The sequence below is a fragment of the Poecilia mexicana genome, unplaced genomic scaffold, assembly GCF_051168715.1.
Source record: "Poecilia mexicana isolate PSO_F unplaced genomic scaffold, ASM5116871v1 scaffold_9, whole genome shotgun sequence".
Classification (NCBI taxonomy): Eukaryota; Metazoa; Chordata; class Actinopteri; order Cyprinodontiformes; family Poeciliidae; genus Poecilia; species Poecilia mexicana.
This window is the reverse complement of record NW_028263378.1, coordinates 8,600,631-8,619,214: the sequence shown is the minus strand read 5'-3', so window position 1 is coordinate 8,619,214 and position 18,584 is coordinate 8,600,631. Positions and strand designations below refer to the sequence as shown.

At 39.0% G+C, this 18,584-nt stretch overlaps 1 protein-coding gene across 7 annotated transcripts in view; it reads right to left on the bottom strand.

Moving 5' to 3' along the window:
- slc20a2 (solute carrier family 20 member 2) overlaps positions 1–18,584 on the bottom strand; it is a 50,811-nt gene that overhangs the window by 18,739 nt on the left and 13,488 nt on the right. For 3 of the 7 annotated variants that reach the window (XR_015764257.1, XM_015000655.2, XM_015000678.2), the window contains exons 2-6: positions 3,851–4,414; positions 2,285–2,425; positions 2,055–2,140; positions 1,375–1,471; positions 1,123–1,242 (exon numbers count right to left, since the gene is read on the bottom strand). Coding sequence is in view for 6 of the 7 variants with exons in the window: in XM_015000655.2 (XP_014856141.1) it covers positions 1,123–1,242; positions 1,375–1,471; positions 2,055–2,140; positions 2,285–2,425; positions 3,851–4,139 (733 nt within the window). In the remaining variant the exon portion in view is untranslated. Of the gene's footprint in view, positions 1–1,122; positions 1,243–1,374; positions 1,472–2,054; positions 2,141–2,284; positions 2,426–3,850; positions 4,415–11,888; positions 12,197–16,523; positions 16,651–17,118; positions 17,220–18,584 lie in introns of those variants that run through there. The other 4 variants (XM_088008724.1, XM_088008723.1, XM_088008725.1 and 1 more) reach the window with 4 other exon arrangements.

Below are 18,584 nucleotides of genomic sequence, written 5' to 3'. Positions count from 1 at the left end.
GTAATACTGGAAAGCTGCAAGTAACTGGATTTGGACTTTAGGCAATGTTTTTCTGTGTTAGAGAAATTTACATACTGTTGACAACGGTGTAGGCGAGGAATAGTGTAACTACGAGTTTTTTCTCCAACCTCACCATCATTTAATAAGCTCCCAAAAACCAGAGAGCTTTGTTTTCTTTTGGTTCTGCTTTTTGAAGTGGCACAGTAGAACATTTTGTAATTGCTAAGAGAGAAAACACATTAATATTTATAACTTGTTACAAAGAAAAATGAACTGTAACAACAGTACAACTATGCTTTTGCATTGGCACCCTTCATGACTGAGAAAAATCCTGCTGCTGATCCAAACTAATCCCAGTGCTGGTACTCCTGATGACGTGCTCCTGTACTGCAAGTACACAAACACTTTTTAAAACGTTTCATTTCATAGAAATAACCAACTTAAGACCACACTACGGTGCATAATCCTGAAAGGCATTTAGAGGTCATGATACTCTAGCCAACAGGTCAACTCAGACTTAAAACTGTGCGGAGTTAAAGGACGGAGAGAACTAAATTTAATTTGAACAATAATGTTTTATGAGTAAAGTTGAGTCTTTAAGTTCCATTCTTTCAACAAAGGAAGTTAGTGATTGTGTGAAAAGGGCCTGGCGTGTTAATCTAACCAGGTAGTTCTTATGTATTCAACAGCAAGCCAACCTAAACAGAAAGGCTTCCCTCCTCTATTCCAGACAGCCTTTCCACCGTTTTGGTTTTCTGTGTCATGAGTTTTATAATCGTCTTCCATGCTGTGGGCTGCTTCTCCCATTAGGAAAAACAATTGCTGGCTTTGATCTAAAAAGCTTTCTACACTGCAGGCATTGATCCTAACCATTTTCATCTGGCATAGTAGCTACATACAAAGAATACCTACTCCTGAGGGGAAATAAAACGCAACATAATAAGAGCACAGAGTACTTTGGTGGTTTTAATGACTCTAACCAACAAACAACAAAACCCACAGCAGCTCAACTCTGTTATTTAGCATCAGGACTTCACTAGAATAGACTGAGACCTCTCAGGATGTTGATCCCATGCTGAAAAATGGCTGGAACCACGCACACAAAAACATGCAGAAACTCACTTGCTATTTTTCTTCTCATCCAAGGGCAGACGAATATCCAGACCACAGCTGCACAGACCAGCGACCCGGCTAATGTGATGAGGAAGATGGCCCAAACTGGTAGCATCTCTATTCCAAGCACTGCACATCACAAAGCAGCACGGAGAAAATATTTCGCTATCTTGCAAGTACAGTCACCACCTATTTTTCTGTTCTTTGTCATGACACATAAAACATTATATCAGTTAAGAATAACTGTTTTCCAGTACTTACATGGGGCTCCAGTGTACATGATAGAAAAAGTGTTAATCCCGATGGTGGTGGCATAGAAGACGGGCAGCGCACGCAGACCGTTTGGGACAGAATCATCCTTAAAACAAAGCAGAGATGAAGTTTTAAATTATTATTCCAGTATTGTACCTTTACTTCAGTTATGTTTTTAAAATCATTAAGCATCCTTCCATCTAAAACAGTGAGTGAATGCCCTGGACTTGGGATTTCAATTCAACAACAAGGAAAAACCCAAATGTGATAAAGTGGAAGCAAAACTATTTAGACAGAAATTTAAGCAGCGACACTAGTTCACTTCATAAACTGTCTTGAGATTCGTACTTATACACGTTTGCAGTGGTGACCTTAAAATGATTTGCAACCGTTTTTATCCTCCCGGTGTGCCTGCTATCGCCCTGTTACATAACATCAGATTTGCATGTGTTGCCAAATCAAAATGGGTTTTTATCAGTGCTGAAGTTCTCTGGACAAGTTATGTCTACACGTGAGCCAGAGTTTGACTTGTAATGTTTAAACTCACGCCACCTGAGGAGACAGTCATACCTTTATGTAACCGTGCCAAAATCACTTCGAGCAATCCAAAAAAGTCCACCACCTAGACTTTATGATAGTCTAGGCTTAGTTAGTATGAGAATGAAACCATTTGTGAAACAAAAATCCACCTTATTGAGGATGAAGTGCCTGATGAGCATGAAGAGGAGTCCAGACATGAGTCCAGAGAGCAAAGGTGAGATGAACCAAGAAGCCACTGGAGGAGAAAGAAAAGCTTATTAGAAATTAACAAGACACACAGAAAATCTCAGTCCAAATGTTTTTGCTCCATTTTTTCTACTTTAATGAATTTCTGTATAACAGCAACGTAATGCACAGATTTTTCTCCCGACATCCTTACCGATTTTGACCAGCTGCATCCACTGCACGCCCTTTGTGCCGATGGCCACCATGGAGAAGCCGATGGTCGCTCCAACGATGCAGTGAGTCCCGGAGATGGGCAGTTTGAGGAAGGAGGCGATGAGCTGCCAGACAGCTGACCCTGTGACCCAAACAGAAACATCTATATGAAGCTAATGGTGGCAGCATGCAGGAGTTGATAAAATTCTTATTTGCTCTTTTTGTAGAATTGTTTTAATCATGTCTTTTTGGTTGAGGTATAGCTTTTTTAGACAAATAGTCTTTCCAGTTTTGAATGCTGTATAGCAGGAAGGATTTTTGTTCTTTACTTTTTCTGACGGCTGCGCTTCGTAACTGTGGCAACAATGTATTTTCTTTACAACCAGGAGAATCTGATTAGATGCTTAGCATCCCTAAAGCTCAAATAATACCTGAACTATGACCTCCAAATCTCAGTGGAGTTGAAACCATTGCTTTCTGAATGCAGAGTGCGACCAGAGAGGAGAGAGAGGAGGAGAAAGTTGAGTCATCTCTTCCATCGATCACAACAGGCAAAAAAATGGCCCTTCAAATTCGTTGATAGACAGGCTGCTACCAGAGATGTCCACAGTATCACCATATGCTAACATGAACAAAATAAAATTCACCTGAAATTATTTTAATTATTATTATTGATAAAAAATAGAATAAAATAGAACCTTACACATTCCCTGTCAAATATTACAGAGGATAAAGACGTAAACATTGTACAGTGCTGCCTCTGTGACCTCCAGGCAAGCATCAAAACCAGTTAAACAAGGTGGACGTTTCCTTGTATCGTCTCATCAATTTAAGTTTAAGGGTTTTCTAAATGTGTCTAAACAGTGCAGGAGAAACCATTTTCCTAAAAATGATCATTGTTTCCCAAAATGAGCAACAGACCTGGTCTGTTTTCTGTGTTTAGTTTTTTGAAGTAATGTGGGAATCCCCTGCATATCACAGTCTTTATTTTTAAAATCTCAATTTTATAAATTTAATATCCTATTTTAACAGGCATGTATGTTTTTTTAAAGTTATTTGAAAGCAGATTTACATTATTGATGTTGATTTCTTTGAATCTCCTTATGACAAAGTGCTAAAAGCTGATTTTGCTTCATCTTACGTCAGAGAGGTTCATATAATATTTTGAGATAAATATGTGTGATTTTGCAAGATTAATATTTGAAGAAGCTTATGCAAAGTATATTTTAAGACTGTTCTGGTCCAAAAAGTGCATTTACAGTAAAACCTTTCCTGTTTGAGGTTAGTTAGGATCATCACAATTTTATTTAATTATTTGCTAAATGCTAAAATAATCAGAAGCAGAATGTTTAGCAGATTTTTTTTCCCCTTATTCACATTCAGAAGTTTGCAAACATTTCCTGAATATTGGGTTCTTTTTTATGAACACATCAGTCAATCCTGCATCAGAACACCCACATATCCTAAAAGCCTGCAAGAATTTAATGTCTGGTTTGACGCAACACTATCTAAATACATTTCAAATAAACTAAAGCAATAAAAAAATCAAATAAAAAGATGTACTTACCGACCATGGCGCTGACCTCCCCCGCCATTAGGATGGGCACTGTGTCGTTATAGAGGTTGACGTCTATGATGCCCTTTCGAATGGTCTCTCCCACTTTGGCCCCAAGCAGCATCGAGCCCAGCGTCTCAAAGATGGACGCCAGGATGCAGGCCTGCTTCAGAGTGACCACACCGGACCCCACTGCCGTGCCGAACGAGTTAGCCACATCGTTGGCTCCGACGGAGAAGGCCAAAATGAAGGCGATGATGAAGCCAATAATCACCATCCACAGATACGATTCCAAATCCATCTTGATATGATTTTAGCCGAGCACAAATCCAAGCAGAAGAAAAAAAAATGCAGGTAAATTATTCTAAAAGGAAAAAGGTGCGTTTCGTCTTCAGCGGAGGACTTGGTAAGTCCACTCCTTTTCTTCGTCCCCTGGTTTGGAAAGAGTTCAAGGGGAGAAGCACAGCTGCTAACTAAGCGTTTGGAGCTCAGTCCAAATATTGGAGACTAGTGATGCTGGGAGCAGGAAGCATTCCATAGCTTAGTGTGAGGTAGCCTGTGTGCTTGCTCTTTCACCTGCCAGAGACAAGAGAGGAGACATAGAAACAGATTAGCGTCATAAGCTGTGATTACTCAGCTACTGTCTGACAACACCTCCATGTGACTTCCTCGGTAAAATTAAAACAGAGGAGTGGGGGCACAGAGAGCGAGAAGGAAGCAAGACTAGACAGAAGCCAAACGCAGGGAAAGTAGGCTTCAATAAAACAGGGAGAGCTCTCCAGCAGGGAAACATCTTGATTGGTGTAATAGGAAATTATACGGCACACTCCAGATAAATCAGTCCAGACCGTTCAGGGTTGTGGCTGTCAGCACTGACAATGAAAAGACCTTAGTGTCCACAGACAGAGAGAAGAGCAACACTCCCAACAACAGACGCACAGTTCATAAGTAATCTGACAACAAAATTATACACTTTGGATAATGGATGAGTAGATGGGTGGGTGGACGAACGGACAGATCAACAGGCGATGAACAAACCAAAAGGTGGATGGGTTGGTGTGTCCATTTGACAGGCTGTCCAATAGACAAACTGACGAATGGAGATAAAATAAGGGACAAATGGATAATAGGTGGATGCATGATGGAAAGCCAACGGAAAAGACAAATGGTTAGAGGTGGATGGGCCGATGGATAGACCAACCATAGATGGACAAACAGACGTAGAGTTAGATGGGTAATAGTTGGGTGATGGATGGATGATAGGTGATCTCTATAAGACTTGAAAAAGAAAATAAGATAAATTTGTTAATTATTGACTTATATCATATGAATGCCCCAATAAACTTTATAAACAGAGGAGAATAAATGTAGCAAATAGATTCAAGTCTGAAATCTAAATGTCTACAAGCAGTTTGATCAAACGGATCTCTTTGAAACAGCAGCAGAAACGTTAGCACTTCGACTGTCACACTCGCTGACAGACGAGGATGTTTGTGTGTCTCAGACTCTCCTCCCATCGTTCTCTCCTTCACCCTCAGCACTGCTGCAGCAGAGCTCGCAGAATGACAAAGTTATACAACAGTTTTAGAAAGCAGCTTCGGAGCACAAGTTCAAACAGAATCGAAGGCTTTGCTGCAGTTAAAAAGTGAGCAAAAAAAATGCTGCATTAATTTAAGACTGCAATGCAGCAGGAGCAACAGGGATGATTTTATGTTCTCACAAAAGAAATGGCTTTTTTATGGGTCAAAATATGTGGCAGAGGGAATATCAACAAATAACCCTACTCTCTAGGTGGAAAGAACGCCTCCCGAATATGCTGAGGTCTGACTTAAAAAGCTAACGTAAACAGCGTTGTATATTTATACATATACTATGCTTAGATAAGATTTGGACAGTCTAATTATCAAAATTTCCTCCAAGTCAGCTTCTATGATGATGGAAATTTGTAATCCGTGTCTTTTATTGGAGATGATAAGAAAATAAAAGTTTTTTCAGGGTTTCTCTTTTGGCACCAAGTTAACCAAGTTTCAGCAATGTTCTAGATGAGTTTATCTCCCAACTGATCACAATAGATCTGCTGGAAACAACTTGTAAAGATGTTCCCATGTGGGCTGTTTACATCAAAACAAAATCAACATGCTTTAAGCACACATGGCCAACCAACACCGGAGCTTCTTGTCCCCGAGAACCCACCGTCACAAATCACTTCTCCGCAACCTAGTTAGAGTCACTGCAAAGGAGTTAATGACATCACATGTCCCTCTAAGGTTTAAATCTGTTGTTAACACGAGACATCAAATGTAGCCAGCTTGAAGGCTGAATTAGTACATTCTCTCGGCATGGAGCGACTGCGTGCTCCTTGTTGCATGGGGGGCAGGCCCCTCATTTCTAAATAACCCCCAGCCAATCATGGCTCCCTCCTCCCGACAGAGTTCTCCATCTGGAACAGTTGAGGTCATTCACAGCTCTCCTTTATCCTTTGTTGAACCACAACAGACACAGAATGTGTCTCTAAATCACATCTGCAGCGGAGCTCCCCACAAAATTAGGATCATGATACAGGCGAAGCTCAAGTGTCTGCACATTTATTGTAAAGATCAAGTCATGTTAGATATAAGAGAGGTAAAAAGAAGTGTAAAGATAACCTATTGTTGTTCTTAAACTGGTATAAGCCTCAAGTAATTTTTCAAGAAAAGTTTCTAAGCTGCACAATCTATTTGAAATTCATCAACATCACAGTATCAATGTCAAAAGTAAACTTCAGTCATTTGAGTGTTTACTTCTGCTCATTTTGATTGATTATAGCTTAAAGGTCAACAATAACACCACCACATTCAGTTTTTAAGAAAATCGTATTACAAAGGATTTTTAATGCTTAAATTTAATATATTATTCTACACAATCATAAGAACAACTGCTGACTTTAGAGCCGTCCAGGAGATAGTCATTGATGGCCTCCAAAAGGATGGCAAGCCACAAAGGTTATCGCTAAAGAAGTTGAGTGGAAGGACAAAATGTAGTAAAAAAGGGTAATGAAACAACAGGGTTAACAGGCACAGGCTATTCAAGAGCTTAATGTATACAATGTGGACTGCAACTGGAGAGAGAGGTTCAAGAGACAGATGTACCCAGAATCTGGGTTAAGAAAAAAATGACTGTTTTCTTTTCAAATTTTCCATTTCATTTAAGAAATCAAGCTCCCAAAACCTGGAAGAAGAGTGGAAACTATGTAACTTAAGGTCCAGTCTGTACGTTTCAGATTCAGCAAAATTCTCCCAGCTAGGATTTCATATCATCTAGAGCTGTCAATTTGCTTCATTCTTTCAGTGTTCTCTGTCAAATTAAAGCATTGAAACAAAATGACTCCCCTTAGCAAACTAAAGACATTCAAAAGGTGTTACCTACGAAATTCATTTCGTAGTTTTGTTGTTCAGTTTTTAAACATGTATGGACTTCTTTAACACATCTGTCGGTTGATAAACAATTTGTTTTGGAGTGAATTTTAAAGGTTTGGAAGGACTGATGATATGGTGTGTAAATGTTTAATCCAGTGAGCAGAGCTGGCCCAGGAGAACCAGACCGCAGAGGACATCCACACACTCCAGATTCAAACTGAGGGAGCAGACAGAGCTCCCGCCAACTGCATGTCAAAAATACGCTGGAAGAAATGAGAAAGAGGAAGTGGCCCACTTATAACCCCATTTATTTTAACAGTATAACTCAACATGACAGCTGCACCCGACACCTTCTGGACACCATGAAGACCGGTCTGTACTCTAGCACTCCCAATCTGTAAACATAAAAAGTACTTGTCAGTGAAATTTTTAACCCCCCATGATCGCTACGATCCAATTGATTTTTTTTCCAGTCAATATTTATTTTGCTATAATAGGGACCACAACCACCTCCGAATAGCAAAAATCTGCAAATACTTGAGATAGATTCTAAAAGTGCTTATAACTACCTATTTTAATAGTTAAGACACCAAATGTTCCTTTATATATTAATACGCACAGTGGAAGCTGTCTTGGCTGCAACACAGAATAAAACATCCATGGTCTTTCTTATTTCCGCTATTGGAGGCACAGCCAATCAGCACCAAGGAAAATCAATGGCACTCCTGCATTGGCTACTTTGAGGATGCCAGCCAATTGCATGCCAAGTAACAGTGTAGCTAAGGTATTTTAGCTCCCCTCGCTGCTTTTTCTTTAGATTTTATCTAGGCTCTATAAAAAAATAAAAATAAAAAAACTGGGAAAAGGCAACATTTCCAAGAAAAAAAAATTATCACTAATAATAATTAGAAGATAAAATGTGATGAATAGTGTATCTACCCAACTAATTTCTAAAAAGAAGGGAGCGGATACCTTTCAGAAATAAAAGACATGAAGAAAATGCTATCAAACATTAAAGTGCAGCTATGAAAAAAATGGAAATAATTGTTGGATCGTTGTCTGATTCTCTTTTTAACCATAACATTCATCATAATGAACAGGTCTAACTCCAGTTGAATAGCCATCTGGGATTGATAAAGTTTTCTGAATCTGAGTGTTAAAGTGAACTATCCCTAAACAAAATAGTCTGATTGTGAAGCACAGCTTGAAGAACATAATGGCTATTCAGATTCTGCAATAGCACTAATGAGATCAGACATTTAGTAATCCAATAAATTGATGTCTTAAAATGAGCAAGCCAACATCTACAGCTGAGCTAATGAAATGGGCTAAAGAAAACAGGACAATCTGGCAAGATGCCCCTTCAGTCCTCATCACCGCCATTGTGAAACAATTTGGTAAAACAAGCACAGAATAAGCCAGAATGGGGTTATTTTTAAAAATCTGTTTTGTGATACAATCTGCAAAAAAGAAAATCAAAAAATGTAGATTCATTATCACTGATGGCAACAATTTTCTGCAGTTCGAGTAAGAGTGCTATAAATGAGTCTTTTTTTTCCTTGCTAGTGGAGAAAAAATAACCTAAATAGGAAGGTGATATTCTGAATACAAATTGGAATTGGAAACAGATTTGGTTCATAATAGAAAATGTTGCACCTCTTCAATCAAATGAGCATCCTGGAGGTCACACTGAACACTGGCTTCTTCCACAGCCATAATGGGCTAAAATCAGCAATATCTAGCTGAACGTGGAACCAAGTTATCAGCTCATGCATTTAATTAAAACATTTCTTTAATTAGAAACTTTGCCAAATACCTTAAAATTTCTCGCCAAATTTACACAAGACATCTTTCCAACAGGCATTACTTAACTGGATCAATTAATCCAAATATAATTTAGGGATTACGGAATCGGGTGCAATCAAATTCAGTGTCCTTGGACTGTTGACAAATGAACAGTATTCATTTAGATACTTTTAAATAAACAGATACTTTATTGGTCATTTTAACTGTATTTTCTCTGTGTTTAGTTATTTTTGGCCCAATTTTGTGGCAATACTAGACAACACTGTTTTTAGAAACTTGCCAGTAACTCATTGTGGTCCATGCTTAGGGTTTACTTTGCTGCAATGTCAATCTGTCCTCTAATAACACCCACCACAAATTGTTTCGCCACAATTAGCACATCAGAGACTTAGGAATATTTAGATTTAAAAGCTCCTCTAATAAAAAACCTGAGTGACACATTGTATGAACTGCCCTGCTCGTCAACTTATTTCTGGCAGACCCAGTTTCTTTCTGGGAGCGTCAGGTGGCAACCAGTTCACATAATGAGAGCTGTGACGCAGGCACAGCCACAACACGGGCAAACAGGACTAAATTGGGGGCTGCATGTCTGCTGTTGAAAATTGAGAACGAAGCAGAGGTTAAAGACGGATGTTTAGGAGCATAGCTGGCTTCAGACATGCCTCAGAGCCAGTGGGAGTCACAGCCAGGCCTCACAGGGGAAATGTGTCAGAATACTCAGACAACAGTGAAGTCAAGTTGTTATTTTTAATTCAAGACTTTGTCTTTGTCAGTAACAAAAATCTACCGATCTTTTTGCTGTTGCATCTTTCTCCTTCAGTTCTTTTACACCGACAGTCTCGGTGTCTGTCACTACTTGCTCGTCTAAAAGGGAATGGTAAAAGTCAACAGCTTGATGTAATCTGCTGGGTTTTAAAACTAATTTGAATAATAAACTGAACTTAATGACCTGTTTGATAACTAAGATCAACTTCAGTATGCAAGACTGAACTTAAATTACTCTTTACAAATTGCCTCTAGATGGCATTTGTATCTGCTCAACATGTTGAGATATTTTCTTACCAGCCCTTAATAACCACACTTTGTATTATATATATTTTTTCTCGCTCAGTTGTTGAAACTCACCAAGAGTGATGGGATTTTGTATAATGGTATTTGTTAGTATGTTTCCTCTAATTGCATAGAATGGACAGGAACACATAGTTATTAGCTTAATGCTACTGCAATGAGAACTGCAACAACTGGCAAATCCCATTTGTTTTGCAACTTCCAGCTGGAATAGACTCAACTTCTCTGTGTTGAAAGAAATTTTGTTTGCTCACTTAGACCAACATTTCTCAAATGTTTCAGATTTGACACAAGACAACTTACCTCAACTATCTGGCATGACAGCACTGAAAAAAGCTGGGGAGCAAATTAAAACAAGACCAAACTAACACAAAGCAATAAAAATCCAATATGTGGACTTCATGTTTACCATTATTTTCATTTAACTTTTTTAACTTAATATCTTGAAATGCTACAAGAACATCTAATATCTCAACATTTAGTAGGTGACAGAGAAGTCGTCTGAGGAAAGAAATTGTTCTGTTTTCAGTTCGATTTGGCTCAGACCACTGACTATAAACACACTATACCACTCACTGCAGATTTCTGCCAATGACACTCTTCATTGCTGAAGTTGTTACTGAGCAAAAAAAGTCTCAAGTGATGTAAGTAAGTAAAAGACGACAGTTTAATTTGTGGCACACTGAGGTATGTCTATGGTTAGTTCACCAAGATGTTAGCCAACATTTCAAATTCTAGTACATTCTATGAAGGACAGAGGTTCAAGTCGTCTAAAAATCTCAAACTGTATAAAGGACCACTGTTTCCAGAAGTTGCAAACAAATATAGCTAATTTTGTAACAAGACTGTAAAGATTTTTAGATCTGTAGGTCTGAAATTGGGAGCAATGCAACAAGGCGAACAGAAAACTGCAAAACAGAGAGAAGTTTAAAACCCTGCAGCACTATGCTGTTTTTTTGTTATTGTATTGCTTTTAATACCACAATGTGACTCTCACCTAGCTCAAGTTTTGAAGTCTGGCTCCAACTATTTAATTAGGGTTCACAATTGCCTGGAGTGTCACCTGAAGGACATTTTGTCTTGTCAACTGAGTTACCACATGTACCCCGTAAAACAAGAAGACAACTCAATTTGCATTCCAGCTGTAATCAGTTTCTGTCACATGAGCTCAACACTCTAAACATTTTTACTTATGCTTTCATTCCAATATTGCCATCATACATACATAAGTTTAGCTTTCAGTTAACAGTCCAGAGTAAACCGACCTGCAGCGTCTGGTGTGGCAGCCATTTAAAAAAAAAAAAAGAAGAAAAAAAAAAGAAAAACCTTGTGTGCAAACTACTTGGTGCGATTATCGTTCGAACCATTTGCTGTCACTGCTGTATGATGCTCATTAATCTGCCTGGGATGCCACTGCACCACAGCTGGTGCAAAACAGTGTCACGAGCTGAAGTCTGCATTGACACGCAGCTACGCTTTCCACACGCTGATTCAACCCCGCTGCTCTCAGCAAGCAGACTCATCTTTCAGCACAACTACAATGAATACACACACACACACACACACAGGGTCACATGATGACTCACAACAACATTGTTGCACCTGAAGCATTAAAAAACTGTTGTCTATGCCTCCAAGGACACAGAGTGGCTGCAGCTAACAGATGGCGTACCAAGTTAAAAAGAAAGACTCATAATTAAGGACAATGAGGACGAACCGGCAAGCATGAACAAAGCATCAGAGGCAGTAAATATAGTCCACTCGCCTTCGTGTTTCCTTACCTAAACAGAAGATGGAGAAGCGGCAGAGACGAATGAACGCTTCAAGACAAAATGACAGAGAAACAGAGAGAGAGGGAACGGAAAGGACAGGTTGAGTCTGAATTCAAGACATGAGTGGGAAAGAGAGCAGCTGATGACAAGAGAAGAGGAGCAGTGAGAAGGAGCATGAGGAAATCAGCAGGTTGAGGTGGTGTTGCAGGACAGAAGAGGAGGAGGAGAGCACCAGCTAACAAGCTTGGGGGTGGGGGGAAACGTGCAGCGGAGCCAGCTGAGCCGAGACTGCCTCTTAAAGGAGCGAATCTGCACTCAACACACCGGGCTATGGGGAATAAACATCTGAGAAGCCGAGGTGTTCTGCTGGTCGGAGTATGGAAATGATCATTGATAGATTAAGAGGAGAAGGCGCACCTCTGGGAGAGAGAAGCATACAGTTTGATTAAGGAGCACCTCCATTTAGCTTGCCCACAACAAAACAGAGGAAGCAGATTAATCTAAAAGCCTCTTTGGCACACAAGAGCTAGAGAGTGCCATTAGAGAGCAACAGTTTAACAGCAAGTGAAAAGAATGGGCTCAATCTTCATCTCAGGTGCTTTTTACTGAACTCAGAATCGTTTTCCTATTCTTCTTGCCTCAAAAGGTCGTCACACCAGAACCACGACTCCATCTCAACAGTATTTGGTTACAGTCCTCCATTTACTTTCTCTGCTTTTCTCTTGTTGCCACAATTGTCCCTTTTATCGACACGCTGAACAGTGCGTCTTTATGTCGCTGAGCTCCGGTGGGCAGGAATAGGAGCACTCACTCGCTGACACAATGAAGCGAAAAGACCAGACTCGCTGTAGGCGACGAGACACAAAGCAGGACCTGACTTCACTGCTCGAGTGCCGTAGTTCTCCAAGACACAGCAGAGAACGCAACACCGGCAGAAAGATAATTCAGAGACAATGGGGATGAAATGATTATCATTGTTTATGACGGTGAAACAGAATCAGAATTAAACAAATAGTTGGTTACAGGGTTATTAAAGACCGTCTACTGACTTCCCCAAGGCGAGGCGACTTTATTTATATAGCACCTTTCAGCCGGAGACAATTCAAAGTGCTTGAGTCACAGCGTCTCATATTGTTTTGCCTCAGACACAATCAGAACAAAGTAAAAAATACAGCTGGAATATTTCAACCACTGAGAAGCAACGTGTTTTAAATACTGCTGTTTTGGGACTTTAAAACTGCAAGAAAGGCTGTTGGAAGATACTTTGTTCTTCACTGCATCCAGAAGGACACATTAGTAGTATTTTGTTTTCAGTAGCCGGTAGCACAGAACACCAAGAACTTTTGTGCAGATGCTTACATTATTCAGAAAGATCAGATTTCCTGGATTTTCCCTATTTTATTTAAATGTCTGGTTATAGTCAGCAGGATGGCCAATATAATTAAATGACACTGTGGTTCAACAAGTATTTATGCTGCACAAAGCATCAAAACATCAAATGAACTCACATCAATCATCACAATAAAAGTTTTAAGAAGACTGTAAGTCTCTCAAGTTCAAATAAGAAAAACATCTTACAGTATTTACACCACTAGCATAAACAGCGGTGTGATGGCGGGGTCTGCTGTTTGTTCAGGCAGCAAGCTGTGTATTGTGTGTGACAGCATTTAATAAAAAGGACAGTTGTTAAATTTGCTAACTTACTGATTTGTAACTTCTACATTATGCAGGATCCTAAGCAGACATAAATTAGGCAGGCACATAACCTACGCTAAACCAAAAATGTAGAAATTTTGTGTTTAGTTACATTTTTCTTTGTTATGCTCAGCATTAAATCTTGTGTCTTATCGTGTTTTATCTTGCTTTGTGTGTTGGTGATTTTCACTATTAGCACAGCTTTTTAAAGAGAAAACATTTTGTGACTCAGTGAAATTATGAAAACTATTACTGACGCTGGAGAAAATCAGATAAATAAAACAGTCTCCAGTTTGTCAGGAACATCATCAGCTTGAAACAGCATTGTTTGCATAATTCTTACAAATTTCCATAAAATAGTCGCAACACTGATAAAGGTGACACATTTGTAAATAAGCTGAGGTCCTCTGCAGAGGTCAGGCTCTACTACACTGATTTACAAAGTGATAAACAGTAAAAAGCCACCTACACATCTAAATCTTTATATTAATATGAACATTTGCTTAAAAACTCCCCACATAAGATAAAACTAACTCCTTAACAGTATAATTCACCCATAGGTACCTTCATCCTCACATCTTATCTGTGAACTCTAAAAGCACCAGTTAATTATTCCAGAGGTCTTGCACTTGTTGAGGTCCTGCGGCTTTGTCCTCCAAAGTCTCTCACTTGTCATGTCCCTTTCTGCGTCTGCCCCCAGCCCCCCGTGATCTGGTCCTGCCTACAAAAAAGCCAATCTGCGTCAGCTGCACCTGCCCCCACCAACTCTTCGCTTCACAGCGGGGAGGCGCTGTCTCCAGGAACCCAAACACACCAAAACACAAACACACACTGTACAATGCTCAGATCAGTCGGCTCGGATCAGGAAGGAGGGGAGTCTCTTAAGAATGACAACAACTGAGCATGTTGCTTCTCAACACCATCTTCAAAGCTTTGCCCTGTGCTCGTATTTCCATAAAGCCTCTCATTTCTTTCTTTCTGCGATGCAGAATCAAGCAAAACAGTAAATAAGGACGCATCTATACCGAACAGACCATCCGTCAGACTTCTTTGTGACATAAAGGTAAAAAAAAAAAAAATAATAAATCAATTTTCTGAAATATTTATTGTTCAAACATATCTCTTTCAGCCTCCTATTCGAAGACATAATGCTACAGGGACAGCAATTTTCCTACAAAATAAAACTGCATTGTAAGTGGTTTTGCTTTCAGCCTTTATAAAGATGCAAAAACTCTTATTTCCAGGGTTTCACTTTGTAAATAATCCATGCACCCTTAAATTAAGGTTATCATTTGTTTTTTATCTTACAAATGGGGCTATGTGAACCATTTGCATCTAAAAGATTGAAAACAAGACAACCAGAGTTGTTTCAGGGAGCAAAAGCATGACCGAATATCATTTGAATTGTTCCACACAAAATCAGCTCCATCTTGGACTGCTGAGTTTTGCAGATCAAATTGATGTGGGAATAAGTCATTTCTTTCCAGCCTAATGTATTTTTCCTAAGGCTTTCACTGCAGAAGTGATGTAGGTGTGATAAAGGAAATATGAACCAATAGTGAGACTTAATCTTATCAACCAACTTCTGCAGAAGGCTTATTGACTGATTGTAGAGATGGTTTCTGGGATGGACTTTCTCCAACTCTCTAGGTGGGATGTGAACAAGCTGAGGTAGATCTAAAAAGAAGCAGCAGCAACAGAAAATAAGATGAGGTGAAGTTCCTCCACCCCAAGAGAGATGGACAAAGAGTGAAGCAGTGATATATTTCTCAATACTTCATTAGGTGACATTTAAAATCAAAAGGACTTAAAGCTGAAAGGAAGAGATGGAAAATGCTTTTTGAATGATGTGAAGTTGAAAGGACTCTTCAATGTAATACATGACTTGGACTAAAACTGTGAACATTAAGGTTGCAAGTTAAATAATTTCTATTTTATCTTTTCTAAAACAAATCGTAAAATTACTAACAGCTTTCCTCCAAACTGCTGTGTTGCTATAGAAGGTTTCCTCCATGCTGTCTGCAGCAGTTATGCGTTTGTGTGACTAAGTCAGCCGGTCTCTGCTTCAGTCACTGACCGTCTTCGCTATTTCGAAACAAACAAGCCAGATAGAGCTAATTACTCCTTAATGAGCCATGTTGGAAAAGTTTCTCAAATTTTCAGAGACTTAATTCGTCTGTAGTATTAAAGTACTTTACGTTAGGCGAGAATAAACAGAGCATTTGGAAATATAAGTTTCATTGCAAAACTTTTATTTCCAAACTATTGCACAGTAGCACACCCACCATGCATTAACAGATAGAGTTAAACATGTTGCTCGTCTGCTACTTTTGCCCCATTATTCTTCCGTATTTGACAGATTAGCTGCCTGCTTTTGTGTTAATATCCTGATGCACAAAACTATCTTTGCATTTTGATCCATTTCAATTGTGTATTTAAAGTCAATATGAAATGAATTAAATAAATTACAAAATTATATATTTATGAAATAAAAGTCCATTTAAAAGTACAGCCTCTATTTTTACATTGTTACTAAATGCTTTCACAAAACCATTGTTTTCCTTTTGAGATGAACTCTGATTGAACTGGGGTCCATTTTTGGTTCTTTCCAATTAAATGTGATCATATCTGATACTGAGTACTTAATAATTTTCTAAAATGCCTTGATTTTACTTCATACCAAACATGGCGAAGGCGTCAATTTATACTTTGAAGTTCAAAAACTTGTCTACATTTTAATTTGTGGTATGGAACAGTACAAGTTTGTTTTTTTCTTTTTTGTGGAGGAAAAACAATTGCCTAGAAAACCACATTTCAGATACGTTCTGTAGATACGTTTTTGCATTTCTTTTCAAATTGATCAACCCTAGGAGATTATTTCACACATCAGCTGAATCCCAAACAAGATTCCTTTTTGACAAAAAAATCAAATCTTAAAAGACAACTGACCGAGGTTTGGCAGAAGAGGACACAATCAAGCTACCATTTGGCTTTTCGAGTTGTGTAATCCTCAAGTTGAGATACTCTGCAGGTCAGCTCTCTCTGGTTTCAGTGGACACAGGTTTGACTCCTCACCCTGAAATGATACAGTGACATGAGCGGCTCCTCCCTGTTCCAGGGTCTATATGGCTGTTTTAAGTAACTGAGACAGACACACAGCACTGTTCTCAATGTTTGTACCCATGCTTGTTTCCAAGAAGTCTAAAAAAAGAACAGTGGCTAGGAACAAAACAATACAAACAGATATTTTGTATGTCCCAAGTATTGGATTTTGTATTATTTCAGAGTCAGCTGAGCACACACACAAAGAACATGCAAAGCACAAACAGCTGCAACACAAAGAGAGTGCTCATAATAATGCTTTTAGGCTCAGAGACACGATTAGTCACCTCTTAGAATAAACTCGTACTCACAACGAGATCCCAATAGAACAATCAGAATGTGTCATTAAAGCAAAAATAGAGCCAGCAATCCAATTGCAAGAGTCACTATTTTTGGCTCGCTTTCACATCATACGACCGACACAATGAGGATCAGGACCTACCAATAACTGTGGCTTTTTGAGGCTGGCCTCGTCTTTCCACCATCTGTGTCCATGTTGCTGAAGGTAGGAGTCATTTTACCCTTGACCCTCTCTCCCAGTTTTCCACTGCTCGCTCCCCCACCCACCTCCTCACCCCTCCTTCTACAATCTGCTGTAGCCGGACGGTTCCAGTTCTTTTCCACAAACCAGCAACCAGCTGACCGCTGAGCAAAAACTTCTTCACATCTGTCCTCCCTCTTTTTGTTTCTGCATTTCCACCTTCTCTTCCAAGAAAATCTCCTCTGAAATGTACAATGTAGGGTTCTCACAAAACACTGCCAGGGTCTTCAGCCTTCCCACCTCTGTCTTAGCTGCTAGGACTGGTAATCTAGAGTTGGCATGCTCTGAGGTTTTCAACTGTGTTACTAGGGCAAAGTGAGTGCAGGTATTAACGAGTACAGAAAAAAAACTAGCACAAACAGGCTGGGAGACTGTAAGAGAAAGGTGCAAAAGCTAAATCAAAGAGAAAAATCACACATCACCACCTTGGTTTTGCATTTTCTTTCAACATCTCTCTGCTTACTGACCCATGAAGTCTTAATGTGATTGTTAAAGTCTAAAAGTCTCAACAAACCTGCCATGTTATTTCATTAATAAAAGAATCCATGATGACTGCAGCACATTTTGTCAGAACCTATACAAATGTCGTAACTGAAGACAGACAGTTTAGAGTTTAAATAGCATTTTGAAAGCCATCAAAAGGCCATATAAAAGTCAGTTTTCAGTCATAAATCTTTAAGTCAAAACGGAATGAATAGGAGTGGCCTATTCAAAGTCCAGACTTAAATCTGGTTGACATGTTGTGGCAAGAGTTTTCATAAGCTATTTATACTTGAAATCCCTCTAATGCAACTACTTTAACTGTGTAAAGAAAAGTAAAACACATTTGTACAGTAATGAACAGGAAGCATTTACAGGTATCAAAATCCAGATGATGGCACTTTTTTTATTATTGTGCAATTACCATCCCTACTCACCCATTACACAAGGCTAGGCTGATTTTACTTGTAATAACAGAAAATCATCAGCTAAAAACTCCTTTCTTTGTTTACTAGGATTATCTTTGATTTATTTATTTTTTTCAAAATATGAAACATTTAAATCTGGCAAAAAAAAAAAAAAAAAAACATACTTCTCTCATGGCACTGTAGTTTTCCATGCTGACTAAACAGCTATGATCAACTCAGAGAATCAGAAAAAACTGATAAATTCAACTTTAGAACTCTGCACCACAGTCTGGGTCTTTCAGAGAAATGTATAAAGAAGTTTTCTTCTGGACAGCACATTAAATGAAAAGTCCGTCTAATATTCCCACTTTAAAAACAAAGGCGCTGTTTCACATACTATGTTTGTTTTGAATATTGCCTTTGGTAGTACGAGCTGTCTGGGAAAATCCTGCAGGGTGCTCACATCCTGCCAGTACATCA